The sequence below is a fragment of the Hipposideros armiger genome, unplaced genomic scaffold, assembly GCF_001890085.2.
Source record: "Hipposideros armiger isolate ML-2016 unplaced genomic scaffold, ASM189008v1 scaffold_75, whole genome shotgun sequence".
NCBI classification, from domain to species: Eukaryota; Metazoa; Chordata; class Mammalia; order Chiroptera; family Hipposideridae; genus Hipposideros; species Hipposideros armiger.
The window spans coordinates 2,486,643-2,508,561 of NW_017731425.1; the positions used below are offsets into that span (position 1 = coordinate 2,486,643).

The following is a 21,919-nucleotide window of genomic DNA, read 5'->3' on the forward strand; positions in this document are numbered from 1 at the left end:
GACTCAGAGATCTCACTAAGCCGCACCACTGCCTGGGAGTGGCACTCAGAGGTCCCTGGGAAGCAAAAGGGTTTTGGCGGGCTCCAAGCCATGACAGGCCTTCCAACACAGCAGCCCTCACTGCAAACCAGAGACTTGGGTGGCAATGTGCCCTGGAAATACAGTTCAGGGTCAGAGTGACACCCCAACCCTTTTCCTTCCTGGCAGCACCATGACCCAACGCTATGCTGTCCTACTTTGTTTTCGTGTCACAACCATTTCAGAGTTTCCCTCACATGACACTTGAATGAGCTGTTTATCTTGATGGCACCCCACTCCCTGGTGGGTCAGGGGCCTGCTCCAAGTAGACAGGGAGCGACTGCGGAACAGAGGCCGAGAAGGATGACTGTTTATAAACATTTGGAATTTTATTTAAAAAAAAAAAAAAACATCACAACCATGAACATTGTTACAGTTAGAGGCCCTCTTGGTTCTCCACAATGATACTGAGCATGCTCACAAGGGGTTCCCATTGTTTAGTCTTAAACAACCATCTTTAAAAGAAGGAAAAAAAAAAAAACTCAGCACACTACCATTTAACTTGTTTTAATGTTTCTTCACAAATGGTGAAAAATACTAAAGTACAGACAAGGAATAATCATAATGCTGTGGCCAACATTATAAATATGGAATTATAAATTTAAAACATTTTCTGGTTTAAAAAATAAATCTGGTAGTCAATGCAGCTCTGCGGGGTCTCTGCGTCTAGTAGGGCCGGTCTCTGCGTTCCTGACGGTGCTCGCCTCTGCCAAAGCAAAAAGAAAAAAGGAAAAAGGGGTGATGAGTTACACTGGGGAAAGGCAAGGAGGAAGCCCTTCCACAGGCCCGAGCCCCAGGCCATGCATCCCACCTCGGATCAAAGGCAGAAAGGGGCTGAGCCTCAACGCACCCAGTAGCCCACAGTCACTTTTCACCACCACATACTTATCCATTTTTCCAGGTCCTCCACGCCCGCCTCTTCTTCCTCCCATCTGTTCCATCAAAGGTCCAGGGGGACCTCCAGGGCCACCTCGTCTTCCTCCACCAAAGCCACCTCGGTCCATGCCCCGACCACCACGGAAGCCGCCTCTGTCTCCACCACGGCCACCTCTGAACATTCCACCGGGACCACCCCGGTCCATGAGGCCACCTCTTCCTCCCCGCATGCCGCCAGGGCCACCTCTGCCTCGGTCACCACCTAAGGTGAGGGGAAGGACAGATCAGTGGCAAGACAGACAGAATGGGTGGATGCAAAGGCTCTGTGGACAGGCCTCACAGGCTGACCTCCCAGAGCAGAAACAAAGCAGGTCCTTCACTTGGTCTGAACAGCTGAGTCACCATTTAGAAGAGGTGACGGAGCTGAAAGAGCCTCAGTGCCGGGGCCGCACTTACTGAAACCACTGACCTGGTTCTTAGCAGTTGGCAGCTGTAGTTACCAAGCCCGCCAAGTTAATAAGAAGTTTAGTACCAAGGAACTGAAGGGATGCTCACAAAACCTATACCTACCCGGGGGTGGAAAGGGTGGCGGGAGGAAGCCTTCAGGCTTCGGGGCCTTACACTGGTTGCATTCTGTTCTCCAGGCAAAGTTCTGGTTTCCACACCCCCTGCATAAAATTATATCACAACAGAAATCACCAATCAAAGGAAGGAAGTTGAACAAGCCAGGGCAACACACTCGCAGGCACACACTCGCTCCATCACCACAAACATTGGGTCCCCATTAAGAGGATCTGTCCACACCAAATGGCTTTAGCGCAGCAGCCTAAGGCAGCAAACGTACCCATTGGACCAGTGTTTAATTCAGCAAGATGTCTGTACAACCACATACATGTGGACCCTAGAGTCCAGTGGACCTTCTGGAGAAGGTTCCGAAGAAGCTGGTGAATGACTGATTAGGACTCCCCCTCCCCCGACCACACAGCAGTAAGGGTCATTATGCTCGTCTAGATAGAGAACCCAGCACTCTCTCCAGAATGGCATGCACAGCGACTTCATTAGGAGGCTACCAAGTTGCCAAAAGTACATACGGATTGGGGCACTGCCAGTCTCCAGCTCGGTGCTGGACATTTCCTCCTCCGGAGGGGTTCCCTCGGGAACCCCGGGGCCCTCTGGGGGGGAAGCCTCCTCTGTCTCCTCCACGGCCTCCCATGCGACCCATGGGTCCCCCAGGACCTCCTGGGCCCCCTGGACCTGCAATAGGAAAGAGCAAATCACCTCTTCGTATCTTTATAGCACTAGGTTTGCTACAGGGAAATACTCGGGGTGCCAAGAAAATGTATACACATGACTTGTATTCATCTTTTGTTGTCGGTAGAGATCAAGTATTATAATAGTTTATTCCTTTCTTAAAATGTGTATACATTTTTTTTTGGCACCCTCTGCATATACCGCTAAGGAAATTCATATAGAGATAACAGTTGTCACTGTCCCATAACCTGCCCTACACTTTTCAATAGGCCTCAGGATCTAGCTCTGTGCTTCTCATGTGCAGCTGCCCTGTAAACAACACAAGTTTGAACTACGTGGTTGGGAATCCATGTATATGGAGGGCCAACTTAACTTATATGCAGATTTTCGACTGCAAGGGACGTTGGTGTTCAAGGGTCAAGTACATTACTTCAGTTCCCACACTATGAGGGCAGGATAAACGGCAGCAGTCCCAGGCAGAGTGTTACTTGGGTATGCCAGCCTCCCTGACCAATCAAGCTCTGTTCTTTGCTTTCTTTTACTCCCACACATTTTTACTGCTAAGCATTCAGTAGTCTCCTATTGGCTCTACATTCCTCTTTAGTGTTTCTAATGGGCTTGACTTCACTTTAGAATCAAGTTTCTCAAAGATTAAGTGTGGTAAAAAACTTTCACAACAGCACAGAAGTATGTCAGGGACTACCTCCACGCAGCGGCGGTGGTATCCCCCTGCCCTCGCGGGGCGGCATCCCCCCTCGCATGCTATTCATTGGAGGCTTCTTCCGAGCAAGAGAAACTTTCAGTTTGCTCCCTTGAAAATCTTTCCCTAGAACAAAACAAGAGAATATCAGTTATTTCCAACCTCCAACTCTTCCCTCCTCGAGACTAGGCAAGGCTAGGCCATGCCCTTTTCACCAACCCCACCATTCCTGCTGCATCTGTGTGCCCGCCCAGTCTTCTCGTAAGAGCTTTACTGGCAAGGCCAGAAAATGCCTTCAGAAGCTACTTAAAAAGCTCTCCGCCCTGGAGGAAAGTAAGCTGGGGGGAGGCGGAGTGTGCACTGGCACCCTTGTCCAGCACAGGGTGAGACGCAGGGACAGGAAGAACATGAAGTGGCCAAGAGATAAGAGCCCGGACTTGTCCTTTGACACTTCCAAGTTGGTTTTGTCCGAAGTGAAATTCCAGGATCAATGTCAAGGCCACATATATATAAATTCAAATGTATACTAGCTGTTTGTGGTTTTTTGGTACCTGGTATTTGTGCTTAGAGAAGCATTTACAACTTTATGCAAGGTCATCTGTAATAATAATGACCGAAACAAAAGGATCTCCTAATCCCGGTGACTGGGTCCTCACATGGCTGAAGGGAGCCAGCAAGCAGCTAACCAGCAGCCATCCAGTGCTCATCCAGGAACAGACTGACGAAGTCTTCTTGCTCCTATGGCTTTTAAGTAGCTCCCTCCTGCCATCCCCTAGTCAATCACGCACAGGGGAAAATATATCTGTCCCTTGTCCCTAGAACCACTACAGAGTATTATGTTCTAACAGAGTTAAATACACTTTAACAAGATCCTCTTTACCATAAGCTGACAGGTGCAACCTTTGCTACAAGGCCCTCCATGTGTTTCAGAGCAGGTAGTTAAGAATGTCAGTGAGGCACACCCGTGTTAAGTCTAGGGCTCCTACCATCAAACCACTCCACAGCAGCCTTGGCAGTCGGCGGGTCTTCATAGGACACTGTAGCATCACCTTTGGGCTTTCCTGTTTCCTTGTCCAAGTAGATATGGATCATGGGTTGTCCAGTTCTCTTGTTCATCTAGGCATAAAATAGCACAGTTATGCTGTAATCAGAATATACTAGTTTTGGGGAACAAAACTCCACATGAAAATTCAGAGAGATCCCTTAAACTGTCAAAAGCAATAATTTTTCAGACACACATTCAGTAAGATATTAATTTATCTCCGAGTAGTGGAATTATGGGTGAATCATTTCCTAAACCGCTACAACAAATATGTACCTAGATGATTTTTCTCCCTCTTAGATGCATTTTATCATAAGAAGCAAAATAGGCTCAAAGTTTTCCAAAGTGTGTAAGTGAACAGTATGGGTCTCACTCCTTCCCTAGCCTTGTCCTGGTGTCCTTGTACCTGTCCCAACAGTTTCTATGCCCACGCCACAGGCACCCAGTAAGAGCACCCACCTCTCAGGAGGCAGTCAGGCTTTGATGCCATCACATAAGACATCTGTATAAAGTAAAAAGTACCCTTAAATCTTTAAGTACAGTCTACAGGGCTGTGAGCGTGCTAAAAAAGAGTCTTGATTAAGTCTACCAGAGCCAGTTCTTCCTCCAGGACTAAAACAGATCACTAGTTTTTCAGCTGAACACCAGAGGCAGCTAGCTTGAATTCAGGAGCCACACTGCTCAAGAAAATGGCTTCATGTGTGTTTTGCATTAAATGTGCATATAGATTAGATCAAAGTCTAATCTATACATATATATTTATAAATCTAGTGATACTTGAGAGCATGTGATTATAGGGCTTTAAAAAAAGGGCAATGGTTATATATGTACTGATACCTATGTTTTTACATAAGGGACATAACATAAAGGCTGAAAGGAAATATGGCAAAATAGTGGTATGAATAATGGGATATGTATTTTTAAAATCTCCTTTATAAGACCTAAATAAATGGAGACATACAATGTCCACGGGAAAAAAGACCAATGCTATAAAAATGTCAATTCTCTAATTGTCTTATAGATTCAGTAAACACCAAATTAGGGTTTTTAAGGAAACCTCATACACTCATTTCTAAAATGTATACAGAAGAGCAGGAATAAATAGCAACACATTCCTAAAGAGCGAAACAGATAAGTTTGCCTTACTAGGTATCAAGAATTAGCATAAAGACATAGTAATTAACTATGCTATTAATACAGGATCATACCAATTTACCAAGGGTCAGCATTCAGGTAACATAAAAGAATTACATGCAAGTGAACAAATGGCAAATAACCCAATGAAAAAAGAGTACAAGACACAAAGAGGCATTTCATAGAAGACAGTGGGCAATTATAACATAATTAGCCATCAGGGAAAGCAAATATACAAGTCACATTTCCAGTTTCTTCTATCAGATTAGCAAGTTAAAAAGCCACATAATTCCCAGGAGTGGTGAATGTGGTGCTATCAGAATTACTGGCGGTAGTCTAAGTGGTCAGCCACACCATTACCTTGTGAAGTTAGTTAACCCTCCGTCGGGCGAAACCGATCTCACAGATTCATTGAACACCACAATGCTGCTATGAAATACATCTTAACTGTACTAAGTCACAAACATGACTAGCAACAGGTTATGGTAGAGGGGGAAGATACGGAAGTGATGAGTCACGATACTTAACTGTTAGATATTTGAAAATTTGTATGCAATGAATCTGTGAGATCAGTTGCGCCCGACAGACGGTTAAACATACAGACTTTAACAACTACCAATTTTACGCCTGGGTAGAATTGATTCATTATTCGTAGATTCAACATTTGCAAATTTACCTACTTGATAAAATTTATCTGTAACTCCAAAATCAACACTAGAGGTATTTTTGTGATTATTTGAAGACACATAGAGCAGCAAAAAATTTTAAGTTGTTTGATGCGCATGTTTACCCAGCTGAGGTCACATAAGATGACACTCTGCCCTCTCCTTCCTGCTTTCTCTAGAGGTGACCAGAGGATGCTGGTTGGGTGGATCTGAATACCACCCCAGGAAGTGAACACTTCTGAACCCCCCTTTTTCTTCGTAAACTAAAGAGAATCTACCTGATGAGTTGTTTTTAGCATTTATGATTAGAACCTATGTGAGACATGTGTGTATATATGCATACACACTTCCCATAGGAGCAGTGGTTCAGCATTCACTAATTCAGTGTTTGTAGTGACTTGATAGAATTTAACTACCATGAATAAACAAGAATCAACTACACACACTAGAGAAACTAGTGCATAAAGAACGCTCACTGCAGCATGGCTTCTTACTAAAAACCGAGAAACAGCCCATCTGTCTATAAGAGAACGTATGAGTAACTTGTGATGTACTTATAAATGAAATACAGGATTCCCAAACTTTTGAGCTTCTGACCTAGGGACCGGGCCACTCCTTCCCCATCTAACTAACAACCCTACCTGCATTCCAGTAGCTCAGACCAAAACTTTCTAGTCACACCAGCTTCCTTGAGTTTGCCAGGCAAACTCTTGCTCAAGGACCTCTGCCTTGCTATTCCATGATTCTGAAATACCTTCCCCACTCCAAGACGTATGGCCCCATTCCTCCTTATTTTATCCCTGCCCTTACTGCTGTTATTTATTTTCCTCCATAACACTTATCACCATTAAACACACTATGTTCCTTTTTAACTAGATGCTCCCCACTATATGTCAACTCCGAGGGTTCTTATCTGTTTGTTTCTGGTCTAGTCCCAGAATAGTACTGCCTTATACTGTTTAATAAACATTCTTCAAAATTATGTGAAACAAAATATTACTGAGAGTATTATAAAAAGAAGAAAGGGAATAAAATTCATAATGGGAATGGGAAGAAGGTATAAAATTGGGAAGAAAACTACACCAGGTATTTCAGAGGTCCTCACAGAGCCCTACTTCTTATGCTGGGAAATGGATACATGAATGTTCATTATTTAAAAAAACTGTAAGTTATGTTCTATATTTCACAATAGGGCGGTCCAAGTGTTCTTACAATTAACTGGTAACCATAAAAATGACTGAGTTATCAAGTATGCTTAAACCATACTTAGCACTTCTTTTCTATTAAAAGCAATGGTTTGGTTTTGTTTTTTAAATATATATTTTGAGGAGCAAACCACAATACATCCAGAATGAAGTGAGGCAACTTCAGAAACTCCTCTAGACATCAATTTAGTCTCTTGAAAATGCCCTGTGGTCAGAAGACCTGCCAGACTGCATGGTTATGCTTGTACTTACCTTAACCACTCCACACTGCTTAAAGAAGTCTGCCAGATCATCCAAAGTCACACTGTCACTTAATCCTTGCACATAAATCGCACTATTGTCAGAGTCTTCATCTGGATCGATAGGTGGGCCTTCCAGAGAAAGGAAGACAGAAGGGAGTTACTCTCATGAATCTAGAGGGGCTTATAAACCAATTGGTCCCTATTGCCCACTGGTATTCATCACAAAGTTAAGAGAATCAATGACCATACTAACAAGAATGCCAGAGAGCTTCTGGTTTCCTTTGTTTAATGCTATTGTAAGTAGATGCTCTTCAAGAAGCCCCAGACTGCCCTTGATAGCATGCATATCACACTGATCGATCAGGCTGCACTCACTCCTGTGCTGTGTTTATAAAACACAAGGTAAAATACAAGAATTCAAAATTACCTAGATCAAGATCTGGTCCTTCGTCCATGGGTCCTGCCAACCAGGAAAAGAGCATATAAAATATTATTAGTGCACGTCTTGCAAGCTACAAACCTTACAAACACACATAACTATCTACTACACCACCATTTGATGGGGCTTCATTAAATTCAAAATGACCTGCACTGCTAAAATGGAGCAGTGCCCCTTTAACATTTGTGAAAAGTTTGCTAGGGTTTGCTTTTTCTTTGCTGGTTTGCTTTTAAACCATTAACCAAATTCACTCTCAATGCTTATGTGCCAGATTAGTGTTAAATTTAAGTCAAAATTTTTCCTCCAAATAAACCAAATTTAAAAAAATGTACTCTCCCCCATATTACAGAAGCAGTTGCTCAATACTTCAAGTTACCCTTTTGTTTTGTAACCATAGGTTAACCTTATTACCCCTAAGACAATGCCGGCAGTACCCATTAGTCTCTTTTGTATAGATCATTTTTAAACCGTTTATGAAACTAATAAAAAATTATAGTTTTCTAAAAACTGACTGTATTTTTTTAAACACTATCCATGGTAATACTCAAAAACTTACCACCAGGCTTATTGAAGCCACCTCGCTCTCCAGCGCTGCTGGGGGGATAAACGAAGAAATGAAGGCCTTTCCCTTTAAAAGCCAGTACCGCTCTGAGCCTTGGGGGGGCTCGTGGGGAAGAAGGGCACTGGCTAAACACATCTCCAAACAATGCATCTCTCTCATCTTGTCACTATGCCTTTCTTCAGGGCAGCTTGCTCAATTTCCTTTATATACAACCTTGCTTGTCTGATCGTACACACCAGTATGGTTGGTTCCTTTCATTTCGGGGGCTGGTATTAATAGTGCAATACTTGGCAAATGAGGGGGAAAAAATAGATCCCAAACACCCATCCCATCAGCTGAAAAACAAAGAGAGCTTGGTGTAGAGGAATGGCAAGCTGGGCAACTGCTGTGAGGAACCTTTCCATGTTCATAAAGGTGCACCCTCAACCTCTCCCGGGGGAGAGCCAAGTGAGGCCCTGGGCTTCCTAACAAGTCACAGTATAATAAAGCAGGAGACAACCACATTAAATGCTTACAACACACATCAGAGGACGCATCCAGCCAATCTTCAGCATAAAGCCATACATTTCAAGGCGCTAATGAATTTAACAATCGCTGTGAAAGGAGAATTTACAACCAATACCAAGGCTCAATGGACTGGGGGGTGCAACTTTATAGACATATTATCAGTTGAGAATTACAATGGCAGTATGAAATTACTGCGTTACATTATTTTAAAGGGGGGAGGGAATATGAATTGGGTCTTTTTGTTTTCTTCTTCTTTAAAATTAAATAGAGGCAGCTCCTCAGAGGGAGGCCCTGAACTTTTTCTAACCAGTATTGCACCTTTAATACCTGAATATACAATTTCAAGCTGTTGCATGCAGCTTTGTTTCCTTTTTAAAAGTACACACCATAAAATGTTCTCTCTCTTTAAACACAAAAGTTTATACTTTAATGTTACACAATTCTAGAGTATTATTATACCTCCTCTGATTCATTACCAAACAACAAGTATGCAGTTACCAAAGTTACAGAAGGATTCCATTTATACAATGAATACATTTTGTTAAAAATATTCTATGTATATTTTTCCTCTCCATATGGACACCGTGTCTAGTCCCACTTTTCATTATGCTGCCGGCTGAGTACTGAGTACGGGTACTTTTTAAGTATTGAAGTGTATACAAGGCTCTCACTTTGTAACCTGTAGCATATAAATGCGACAAAGCATGTTAAAAAGTTTCCACGTTTAACAGCCAATGAAAATATCAAAATACTGAGGCAATGAAAAAGGGCATGTTAACAACATTGAGTGCCTTACCTGCAGAAGACACTGAAAACCATCACCACACCACAATAAAAAAGAGAGGAGGGGAGAATGCCCCTGTCCTGTCACCAAAGGATCCAACTGACTGCTTCACAGTCTGTTGAAAAACCTATGTGGAAAGCCATTTTTTTCCTATGGCTCCAGGAGTGACTTCTCATCCAGAAAGAGGGGACCCCTCTACTAGCAATGTCTAGCAAAATTAGAAGAATTATTACTTCTGGAGTATTAAAATGAATAAATTTGAAATTGGTTTTGTGATTGAAAAATACTAAGACTTCTAGGTGATTGGAGACGTGATGATAGTAATTTCAAGTGTCTATGTCTATTTTAAAACATCCATAAAGAAGTGAAACCTTTATAATGGAATGACATTCTCCAAATCAGAAGATTGGTTTTACTCTATACCAAATTATTTATAAATTTTTGCATGTTGTAAAATGACTGTTTCTTCCAATAAAGATTTCACTGAAGACTTTTAAGTTATGCAGAATATGCAAAACAGTACTTTCAATCAGTATCTTTCAACAGTAAATAGATTTACTAATATAAAAGTTAAAGATCAATTTTTTTATCTATTTAATTTTGAATTCCACCTCTATAAAAAAGAAATCTTAATTCAATTTTTCCTTGAATCAACAGTGGCACCATATACAATTCACACTTAATCTAACATTCTGCATAACTTTACTAGTTTATATCGGGACAGAACACACACAGAACTAAGTCTTCTGATTATGTTAACCACCAACATTATACCTCACTTTTATCAAAGTACAGATACCAGAAAGGAAAGAGGGGATGGGAGAAAGGCGGGGAAGGGCAGGCACAGATAGCAGGGTTATGTTATTAATCTAAACAAAATATTCTAAACCAGGTTGTGCCATCAATCAAAATGGTCAAACCGATTTAGACTTCTCAAAATCTCCAATAAGGAGTAACCCTATAATTATATACATTACTTTGCAAAAAAGCTATTGGATTTTTCTGTGTACCAGGTGCACCTCAGATTCAAGGGTTATGGGACCAAGATCTTCAGCATTATGTTCAACAGTTTCAAGTACAAACACAAGTTGGGGACAAACATTGTGGAAAACAGCTGCATTCCTTTTCTGCAGTATATATACACCAGGTATTTCAAGACAACCATTTAGAGGCAATTAGTTAAAAACCTAGGATTGTTAGACGGGTTGTGTGTGTTCCATCCCAAATCTATTACCCCACAGAGGCTTTTGACCTCTGGAAACCTTGAAGGGAACTGAAAGCTCTAGTTTCGAAACCATTCTTTGTTCTCCCCAACCCAACCAAGTTGATTGGCAGGGAAAAAAGCAAACTGCCACTTAATATATGCCATAAAGATGACATTTCCATGTTTTAGAAGATGGCTTGGGCTCAACAGATTGTCCATGGAAATGTAGAAATAAATTTCTTATGTCTTTCAGTCCCTTCTTTCCATTGAAAATCCTATGGATGAAACAAAATTAGGTAAAAGGAGAAAAGGTTTGCTCTTACCCCATTCCACCGCGTCCTCCTCCCCGCCCACCTCTGCTCATGCCTCCACGATCAAATCCCCCTCTTCCCCTGCCCCGGTTATCAGGGCCACTCATGCTCCGGTTCTCTCCTGGTCCGGAAAATCCTCCAGACTCCTGCCCATAAACACCCATGCTACTGGGGTGGTCCTGTCGGAATGAACCTGAGGAAAGAGTCACATCTGTAAGCCATGGACCAGCATTTACACCACTGCCTGTTGTACTTTCTCCTGGAATCACAGAATTCCCAATTGCAAGGCACTATAACCAAGGCACCATCTTCTTTACACCTGATAAAGCACCCCTAATCAGCAGGCTCTTTTAAGTTCAACAAAAACTGCTAGTTCATTAAGGCTGAAGTCACCTTATATAGTTAGTTTAGAATAAACCACTCCCCCACACAAAAAGCCCTCTGGCTAACAGTTCACAGGATTCTGTATTCTAAGATGTCTCCAAAAGCTGCTGCTTTCAATTATACACAACAAACAAAAACAGAGCCAGGTTTCTTAGGGCTTTAGCAAGTTGCTATGGGTTGGGCTTGATCAAGTAGCACTACTCATTTCAGTCATAACAAAATATGCCCATGAATGAAATTTAATTAAAAAACAACAATCTGGGAGAGATTAAACTGTGAAGATAGTTTTTGATTACTTTTCCACGTAAATCAAACTATAACTACTATAACTATTCTGTGGGGAATCTTTTTTTTTTTTGCTTTATGGGTATGAACAAACAAAAAACCAAAACAGAATCAAACCACAGCTTTTACTTGACTATCAAAATTGCAGTAGTCTTCAATAACTACTTGCTCACTCTCACTGAGTTGGTGTGGGCAGGCCATAAGGAATGCCGGCCTCACTCAGTGCATATAATCTCCCCAAAGAGAGCAGGGATGGCAGTGCAAAACATTTTCTCTAGTCAGTTACAAACGTTCTCTCTCTCTTTTTTTTTTTGGTAAGGTATACTAATAACAATTCAATTGGAGAATAACATTGAAGTCTTTATTGGGACATCCAAGCTATTAGCTAGGATGTTATTCCCACAAGATGCATCCTGGAGTCCTAAAGTAAACAATCTCCCCATGCTCAAAAACTCCAAACACAATCACTCTTATTTGGTTTTCTCTCTTAGCAACTCACTCTGCTGCCCGTAGCTGCTGCTCTGCTGGCTATATTGACTTGGAGCCTGGCTGTAGGATCCAGTTTGGGGGGGGTAACTAGTGGGCGGCTGCTGCCCATAGCTGCTTTGTTGACCATAGCTACTCTGCTGTCCATAGCTGCTCGGCTGCCCATAGGTGTTCTGCTGAGAGTAACTGCTCTGATCATAACTAGTCGGCTGTGTAGAGGAATAGCTGAAAGGAAAAAAAAAAAAGAGATTTTTAGGAAGGAGAGGGCTTATTTCCTAAAGACATTCATAGCATGTGATATAGAAACCCTTAAAAATGCAGTTACTTTCTACATATTAACAGTATGAATTTAAAATAAGCAGGTATTTTTATATTCAGAAACATAAAGCTTTAAATGGGAGGGGATAATTATGAAAAACAACCAATCTGTACAATGTGCAACACTTAGAGAACCTCCCCCTTTATCTCCTACCCCATTAAAACAATAGTTATTTTCAACTAAATTCAAGGCAAATTTGGGAGTTCCTGTATTAAGAATATGCACATGTGCACATATGAAAACGGTATTGAGAAAAAGGAGGCAGAATTAAGTGTCCATTCAGTTCTAATAAGTCCCTTGCATGACAATGATTTTTCTGAAGGTACCAGGCAACTTGGGGTGTGTGTGTCCACAGAAAAATGGCAATTTTCTCTTGAAGATTTGTCTAAGTTTCAAATTACTTTGCTACATAGTTTCAAACTTTCAGGCATGCCAATCAATCAGCTATGAAATCTGGGCATTAATAAAGATGGATCAACTTCAGAATCAAGGCACTGTATAAAAGATGAATATTAGCTTGATAGTCATCTTTCAATATGTCAACTACATGGCAGGGAAACTAACCAAAGACGTTCTTACATAGAAATAAAGCTTTAAAGAACTGGTATTCCCCTCCCTCAATAAAAAAACAAAACAAAACTCTCAATAAATACTTCTTACAAAAACAAACAAAAAAACAAAAACAAAACCAAGAGGTGGTATTAAACTTCAGATGAACCATAATTGAAAAACAAAGACTTTTTTTTTTTTTTTTTTTAAAGCTGAGCCATCCTGCCACCTGTTGGCAGCTCAGCTCAGGCCAGACTCGAACCGCTACTGCTCAGAGCTCAAACCCTTGAGCGAGCTCTTAACCAACTGAGCCACTCAGCCGGCCCTAAGACAACATATTTTAAAGTACAATTAAACTATGATTCTATCACCATATCCCTCACCACAGCTGTATGGATTAGACAGCCTCTCTTCACTAAGTGCACTTAGTATTTAACTGCCCCTCACCCTTAACTGTTGTCAGCATAACAAGTATGGCCCTGCTCTGTGGAAGAACCGCTGAAGTCCTACCCACTGTTGCTCCAGGCTGCAGAGAGACACCCAGGCAAGTCAGCTAGCTGTATTTGCTCCTAAACTTGTTTATGTTTGTTGCACTTTAATGTATTGGGTCGTCAGACATGTCATGACATATTTTTTCTGTTTTTCATTGCAAAAATGTGTCATGACTTTTCCGACAACCCAATATAAACCAATGTAATGAGTGCAAAAAATGGAGCTGTTTCTTCTAGCAAAGCTAACATTATTAGGGCACAATTGAGACAATTCATTTGAAAACTAGCTTCAAATTACATGTGAATGAGACAACTTGCAGTACTTCCTATACTTTAAACTGGACATTGCAGCTGCTGGTGAGGTTAACGTAAGACAGGATGCAGAACTATTGAACCCGCAGTCTAAAGAAAAGGCCCTGGCTCAACTATAGAAAAACTAGTGCATGAATGGACTCTGAGTTAAGTTAAATAGAAAATGCTTAAGATGAAATTAAAAAAAAAAAAATGCCCTGCACTTTACTTGCTTTCACATATTTCTGTTTCTCATCCATCTGAATTAACTGAGAGAGAAAAATTAAAAGAATCCCGAGTGGAAAAAATGTTTTTGTTTGTACTGAGAGAAGAGTTATTGGCTGCCAGGTACTGCTATGGGAACCTATGACTGAGGTTTTAATGTAACAATATGTGGTCAGGCTTATCATTGGGAGTCAGATGACATATTTCACCTGAAGAAGCAGAAACAAGCTGGTCAATGCCCTGAAAAAAACTGTTTAGTTATTCTACTAGCTCACCCACCACTAGAACGAAGAGACTGACCTGGTAGGAGGGTAGGATGGTGGTGCCGTCACTGGCTGCATGGGGTAGGTCCCAGGTACCTGGGGATAACTGTAGTTACTCTGTCCATATCCCAGGCTGGGCTGGTTGTAACCCCCTGTGCTAGACTGAGGTTGACTAGTCTCAGCAGGTTTGTTACCATCCTGTGGTCTAAAAGGAGAAATAAAAAAGTGAGACTTTATTCTCAACCACAAAACTCTTGGGTAAGAACTCTACAATCTAGGAGCAATAGGCAATGGTGGGACTGAGCTAGGAAATAAATACAATTGTAAAGTGAACTACATCAAACCCAGTGTCGATCCACTGTATTTGCTGGAAGAGAACACTAAGGAAGGGGGTGACTTAATCACATCCACAGAAGAGACATCAACATGCTCCTTTTGTTCCATATTAACAGCTATAAAACGTTTTTTGTGTTGCCAATTTAAATGATCTGAGAGGGGAGGTGATTTGTTAGAGAAGAAAATGCTATTTCTCAGAAAAGACTGAAGACAAACAAACTTGAACAATAATACAAGTTTTAGGTTAGAGTAACATTTATGTAAGTCCAGGGCATTTATAAATTTGGACTTTCTGTGGGTTTATTTTTCTCACTTATTAATATTAGAGCAGACCTGAGAAAACATTTCTAACTTGGACTGCTATTAACTTAATCTAACCTTGCCTCAAAGTCTCCACAATGGAGACTACCATTGTAGGGCAGACATAAAGACACCTCCCCCCTCCCCAGGTGAACTGGGAAATAGCCTGAAGTGACCAAAACCAATCCCAAGGAAAAAAACAGTGGTTTCTATTATTACTTCTTTGCCCTAACAATTTGCAACAGGGTTGTAGTAAAGTGAGCTTGAGCTGTTTTAAGCAAAGCCCCAAGAATCAGTAGGCAGACCAGAAAGGATGGGGAAGTACTGGTTTCTCCAAAGAGCTGAAATGTGTCACAAAACCACCCCGCTTCCAGTGGAAAAGGGAGTGGCTGCCACTGATCACGAGACAGCATTTTAAAGTGGTAAAGATTAAAAATTAAGAAAAAGGGAACCAAAAAGGATGACTTATAAAAAAAACAATATATAAAATCCTCCAGCTATGGCTTGGATATCCTGTTGCAACGGAGCATCAAATGGGACTTCAAACATTTGCCAACACTCTGAAATGCCCAGGTCAATTGAAACAGGTCCTACAGTAATGAGTTTACCTAACTATTGCACAGGCTGTCTAGTAGATTTAAACTACCAAGTAGCTCTGATTACTCACTGTGCATTTTAGAAGTAATTTCATGAGTGTTTTCCAGAGCTAATTTCTTACCTCTACAGCAGACAAAAAGTCTAGGTTACAAGTTGATCTCTTGTTTATTCCCTAAAAAGTCTTCTTTCATATCAGAATTCAATGTTCCTTCAAGACTGTATGCAGAAGCCACCTAAGTGCATTGCCTAAAGCAAAGACCTGAAATCTTCTGTTAAGTAATAATTAATACTGTTTACCTGCCAACAAGTCTCATGGAGTATAAACTTTGCCCAAATAGTCACCCCATAGCAGGGTACTCAGTTAAGAACTGATACTTGGCTGTAATATTGAGATTACCAAGCCACTACATAATACAGAGAAAAAAAAAATTATGTCAACGTCTTAAGCTGAGACACCAATGTTTGACTTCCAGATATGGATATATCTTTTACCGACAATTGGGTTACATGACTACTTTTTGAATCATGTGATGCTACACCCCCTCCCCCCAGGCCACCCCCCACTGAGAACTACTGTTTTTCCCATTTATAGGGCCAATAAAACCAAAGGTAAAAAGCATCAAAAGTACAGTTCTATCAGTTGTTCTGTTGTGAGGGAAAACCCACTCAATTTTCTCCTGGGTTTAGAAAAGCAAACACAATAGCCTCCTCCTACACCCAAAGCCACTCTTCTGAAATTAGACAACCCATTCAATGACATTCCTTATTTTGGACAGCATCATTCCTCTATTAAACGGAGAATAATGTGTAGTGTGTCCTACTGTATTACCGTAATGACTGTAAGAACATGGTCAACACCTAAGAGTATTTAATGGTGAGAGCAACAGGTGAAAAGAAACTAAATCATGGATTCTCTAAATGTGCATAGTTGCTCTCTCTCCTGAGGCTGATTCACTCAGAGTTAGGAGTAGGTGAGTGTGACCTTACCTTGCAGGTGCCGTGGCTGCCGGCTGTTGACCATAAGCCGGGTAAGCAGGCTGAGTGCCATATGCAGACTGAGCTGCATAGGAGGCCTGGGTGGTAGTTACCGTAGCAGTGGTGGTATCATAAGCACCAGTGCCATACCCCTGGACAGGCTGACTGTATGCCTGGGGGGCAGCTGGAGTAGTATAACCTGGAACAAAGGAGAGCAATGTCAGATTTCTGGCTCCTGAGAGATCTGCCTAGACACTCATTAACACAATTTGTAAACCACCTACTTTCAACCATCATTATTTAATCCCATTAAATACCTCCCCCTTCGGTAAGAGTAACAACAAACCTATAATTAAAACCTAAGTTCTCTGAATGTACCCAGTCTTCAGTACAGCACTGTCTCTTTTGCTCTAAAACCACACCTAACAGAAAGGAGGGGACACAGTATACTACAGAAAAGTGTTGGTATAGAAAACAGGGTTCCTCTGCATCCCCTCTTCTTGGCAAGGATTCAACAGGAGACAAGTCTGCTTTTGCTAATTCTCCATTAGCTTTGCTAACAGACCTTTTAACAAGTTACTTAACTAACTACTTAAGTACCCCCAAAAATCCCTCAAGCAGGAATGAAATGTCCTAGAAAGTAAAAGGTAAATGACACAGCATCTTAACATAGCTACGAAATAAAGATCCAGGTACTAGTTTTAGCATGAAAACCTATAATTTGGAATTACTTGCTTTTAGTCCCAAGCACTGCATCACAGGCAGTTCACATTTAAGGAAAACTGGAAATTCCAGAGAACATGTTTAATTTTTAGTGGGAGATGTTAATGATTGAACACGTCTAAGAACTGCTAATTTTGTTTCAGGTAACAAACAACTAAAAAAATGCTTGTTATCATACTAAGATTTGAAATAGCATATGTGTTATAAAGATATACTACAAATTATATTTGCTTAAGTATAACCAACAAAGGTAATCCTGTATTTAACTTTTTTTTTTGGTAAATAACTTAAAATTAAACTCAATACTCCCAAAATAGACCTTTAAAAGGTAAATGTTTTTCATGTAATAAAACTGAGATTCTAGGCTGGTCATCCACTGAACCACCTCCATTCCTCTCTTATTTACCCACCACAAGGAAAAAAGGTCATATTTCTGATTACCATTATTGAGGTAGACCCTAGGGAATCCCTACTCTTTCCCTAACTAAGTGTCACAGAGACCTGTTCTCAGACCAAGATAGGTTCTTTCTAGTTCCTGCCTCTGCCAGACCAGGCAGGATCCATGCACTTTCATATGGATCTTGGGCTTGAAGCATGACAAAAAGAACCCCGCAAAATCTGCTGCTCCTTACTGGAGTCTCTTTCCTCTGAGCGATGTTATAACCTTTTCTGGTGCTGGGGTCTCCTTTCACCAACTTCTCATGGTCAATAAGCACAAGTAAGCCATGCTTTAAAAAGCTGAGTCTAGCTGTCAGCATTTATATCCATCAAAATATCCAAATCTCACTAATGTAAAAAAGTTTGAACACTAAAAACAAATCTTGAATTAAGACTGCTCATTTTAGTTCAGATTTAGGACCTTAAACTTCAGTTAGAATAGTGTCCTCACTATACACACAACTTACTAGCTAAAAATAAATACCAACTTCCCTTTGTATGATCTAAAGTGACACCTTTTGTAGCACTGAGTATAACTTTATTCTCCATCCCATTTTTGGGAAATTCTGAAATTAATTATACACAAAGATGGTTAATTTCCTTCTCAAAACTGTTGGGTTGAAATGTATATGAAAGAATTATTTCACAAAACAGGGGGGCTCAAGCAATGGAAGTTTTTTGAATTGGCATGTTCATCTGAACTGTTTATTTAAAAGTTCTCTGCAGAGTCCTAATGTCAATCACATAAAGCGCTCATTTGTTTAAATTTAACTGGACTCTAAATTCCACTTACCCTATTACTCCTACAGATTTCCTCCCCCTACACGACAGGCCATCTTTAACTTTTACAAGAGCAATTAAAAAAAAAACAAAAACAAAAACACAAACCAAAACAACAACAAAACCAAAACTGATCAGGGAAATAATTCATGTCATAAAACTATGCAGCAGCAGTTAGAGCCTCGTAGAGCTACAGATTACAGTAATAGGCACTGGGTTAATTAATAATCTTTTAATTAACCTGTAGTAACAACACAAGCAGCCAAGCAAAATGAGCAAAAATTAACAGAGTAAAATGATTTAATGACAATACAAAAAGGTCAACAGCAAAAAAAAACAAAACAAAAAAAACCCACATCTATGTGCTGACAACTTCAAGAAAAAGGTACTAAAAAACATTCCACACATCAACCAAAATTTTTGTTCAGCTTGAACAGTAAATTCAAGTTTAAGATTTCTATTCTATTCCAATTAAGGAATTGAGATTTATATAGCCCTCTTCTCATGAAACTTAATTTTTAAAAATTCTAAAAGAAAAAATGTCTTTTTATACATTCCTTCCAATAATTACCCAATGATGTTTACATGTAAAGGCAATGAGGCAAGGAAAAAAGTTTTATTTGTGCTCAAACCTACTTACTATCTGTTAGGGTCCTACTTAGTTTGGTTCAGCCCCAGTTTGCTCATCAGGTTTAATTTTGGTTCCTATACTGTAAAAGTTCATGGGAGAATTAAGGGAGATAGGAAGAGTCCTCCATAAAATGTATACAATCATTCCTCATTAAGTGCAATCTCTTGGTCATCAAAGCTACTGATTTTTGTTATTAGAATGTCCTATACTTTTTGTGCCTAATCATAATGGGACTTTTTCAATCAATGATGTGAATACATGGCTCTAGAGAGCCTGGAAGTCCACTGCATTTCCTGTAACTGACTTTATCATGTCCCTATAAAATGATCTAGGGACTCCAAAGCCTAGCTCTAAGTGGTATTATTTATTTTCATATGATGTTTGTTTTTAAAAATGGCTGACGGTGGCCAAAACGTACAAATTCCAATCATAAAATAAGCCACGGGGATGTAACATACAGCATAGTAACTACAGTCAATAATACTGTATCATGTATAGTCATCCTTCAGTATCTGTGGGGGGGATTGGTTCCAGGACCTCGAGGATACCAAAATCTAAGGATGCTCAAGTCCTTTATATATAATGGTGTAGAACAATGTATACGTATTTGAAAGAGGCTAAGAGCGTAGACCTTAAAAGTTCTTATCACAAAAAATTTGCAACTGTGTGATGATGGATATAACTAGCCTTACTGTGGCGGTCATTTCACAATACAGTATACACAAAATATCAAATCATTATGTTGTACACTTGAAACTGTTATATGATTGTATCTCAATAAAAAATATAATAGCTCAAATACATAAAGTTCAACCCACAATTAAAAAATTCTGTACTAAAAATCCAAACTGCATAGTCTTAGCTCCAGCTTTTCCTAAAGTTGTAACTGTCACCAACAGAAAGTTTAAACATTTCTCAACCTATTCAAGACATGTATTAGATAGATGAGGAAGCACTTCCCATCAAATCCGGACATTGTTACTCACTAGAAGTTAAATTACAAATAGGTCTTTTTCCCTACCAAAGACTGATAGGCTATACGTAACTTGGGGGATCTGAAGATAGTTTGAAAAGAAGAGTTTTTACATCTGTAAGACTTCTGTATTAAATGTTCTTTAGTGATAATAAAGATGGGAGTGGGGAGAAGGTAGGGATCCTAAAATGTTCCACAGTACTAAACATAAAAGTATTCTAAATGTTTCACATTCCACTCAACCCCATTATAAGGATACAATGTATTCTAATCTTAGAATTGTTTGTTTATTTCTTTATTTATTTATAGCTGAGCCATTCTGCCATCTGTTGGCAGCTCAACTTGGGCTGGGAATCGAACTGACGACCCTGTTGCTCAGAGCGCACACATTTTTTTTTTGGCTGAGCCATTCTGCTGCCTGTCGGCAGCTCAGTGGCTGCTCAGCTTAGATCGGGCATCAAACCGCTGTTGCTCAGAGCTCGCACTCTTGAGCCACTGAGCCACTCGGCAGGCCCCTACTTTTTATTTTTTAGATCCCTAGAATGCTGTCATATATATAAGACATACTATGGATTAAAATAATTAACACTTAAACAGAAAATAATATGTGTCTGGACTGGAAATCAACAAACAGACAAACATAAGTAACATGCAGGGTGGCTGGCAGTCTGCTCCTCTAAATAAATCTAATCATGCAATCTATCCTTCAGGGAATATGGGAAATCAGCTGGGGTATAGTCACTGGAAATACCTTTGGCAAGGTGAACAACTATTATTAAGGCTTGACACAAAATAATGCAAAATAAAAGCAAAACCTTTCCCAAAATCACATAAAGAAAAAGACATGGATCTGCGAATGGCACCTGAAGCAGTTTTCCATTAGCACCTTGCTGTGTGTGATGTTGGAAAATTTGAGGGTTAAACGAATGAAAACACCTAAAGGGTTAACATTACAGGGTTAAACAAGATGGAAAGCATTTCCCATGCAAGAATGAGCAGTATAGTCAAACCTGTACTGGTCCCTTCTACTGTGGAAAGCACAAAACAAAAAGTAGAGGGTACACTATCAGATGAAGCAAACATGTGAAAATCAGTTTGATTTTTAAGCAGCTCAGTTTAAGAAGGCTCATTCTTACCCCGTATTAGCATTAGCACAATCTTTTATATATTCTCTATTTTGTTGTGAAATTATTCAACACACTGCATAAAATAGTTAAAAAGGAAAAGTTCTTTTCTCCCTTGGAATTTATTCCACCCGCATTCTATTAGGAAACTCTCAAGGAGAATATAAGGGAAAGGGAAAGGAAGAAGAAAAAAAAAAGCTCCTCTGAAGAATAAAGGATGCCCAGATGCCAAGATACAGACCAGAATATACACCAAAGAGCACAAGTAACAAGCTTCTTGGCAAACACCCTAGTTGATGTGACCCAAAAGTATCGTCAAGGCAAGCTTTTACCTGTGGGAGGCTGTCCATAAGAAGTTGCATAGGCTGTCTGCCCATAGGTCGCAGTGGTCTGAGCCTGGGTATAGCTGACATCAGTGGGCTGTCCATAGGTTCCATAACTTTGTTGCCCATATGCCTGCTCAAAGAAAATGGAGGCAAGGACTTCATATATGAATCCTGTATTTTAGCAAAAACGACTGACTTAAAGTTTCTAAATTGGAGAATCCAAGTAAAAAATACTGCCTTCAATTTTTTCCCCCCAACTAGTTGACATTCAACATTCTTTTATATTAATTTCATGTGTATGGCATAGAGGTTGGATATTTAGCTAATTTACAAAGTGATCCCCCTGATTGGTCTAGTACCCACCTGGCACTATACATAGTTACCAGTTATTACAATATTACTGACTATAGTCCCTATGCTATA

The 21,919-nt window shown here is 40.2% G+C and overlaps 1 protein-coding gene across 6 annotated transcripts in view; it reads right to left on the reverse strand.

The window, feature by feature from the left end:
- Positions 1–382: 382 nt before the first annotated feature.
- EWSR1 (EWS RNA binding protein 1) overlaps positions 383–21,919 on the reverse strand; it is a 33,181-nt gene continuing 11,644 nt past the window's right edge. The window contains exons 4-18 of one of the 6 annotated variants that reach the window (XM_019643108.1): positions 21,503–21,626; positions 21,057–21,074; positions 16,514–16,700; positions 14,331–14,498; positions 12,169–12,380; positions 11,013–11,193; positions 8,189–8,223; positions 7,621–7,653; positions 7,204–7,322; positions 3,892–4,021; positions 2,909–3,031; positions 2,046–2,208; positions 1,525–1,622; positions 964–1,216; positions 383–784 (exon numbers count right to left, since the gene is read on the reverse strand). In XM_019643108.1, the coding sequence (XP_019498653.1) occupies positions 745–784; positions 964–1,216; positions 1,525–1,622; positions 2,046–2,208; positions 2,909–3,031; positions 3,892–4,021; positions 7,204–7,322; positions 7,621–7,653; positions 8,189–8,223; positions 11,013–11,193; positions 12,169–12,380; positions 14,331–14,498; positions 16,514–16,700; positions 21,057–21,074; positions 21,503–21,626 (1,884 nt within the window). In that variant the 3' untranslated portion in view covers positions 383–744. Of the gene's footprint in view, positions 785–963; positions 1,217–1,524; positions 1,623–2,045; positions 2,209–2,908; positions 3,032–3,891; positions 4,022–7,203; positions 7,323–7,620; positions 7,654–8,188; positions 9,381–11,012; positions 11,194–12,168; positions 12,381–14,330; positions 14,499–16,513; positions 16,701–21,056; positions 21,075–21,502; positions 21,627–21,919 lie in introns of those variants that run through there. The other 5 variants (XM_019643109.1, XM_019643107.1, XM_019643111.1 and 2 more) reach the window with 5 other exon arrangements.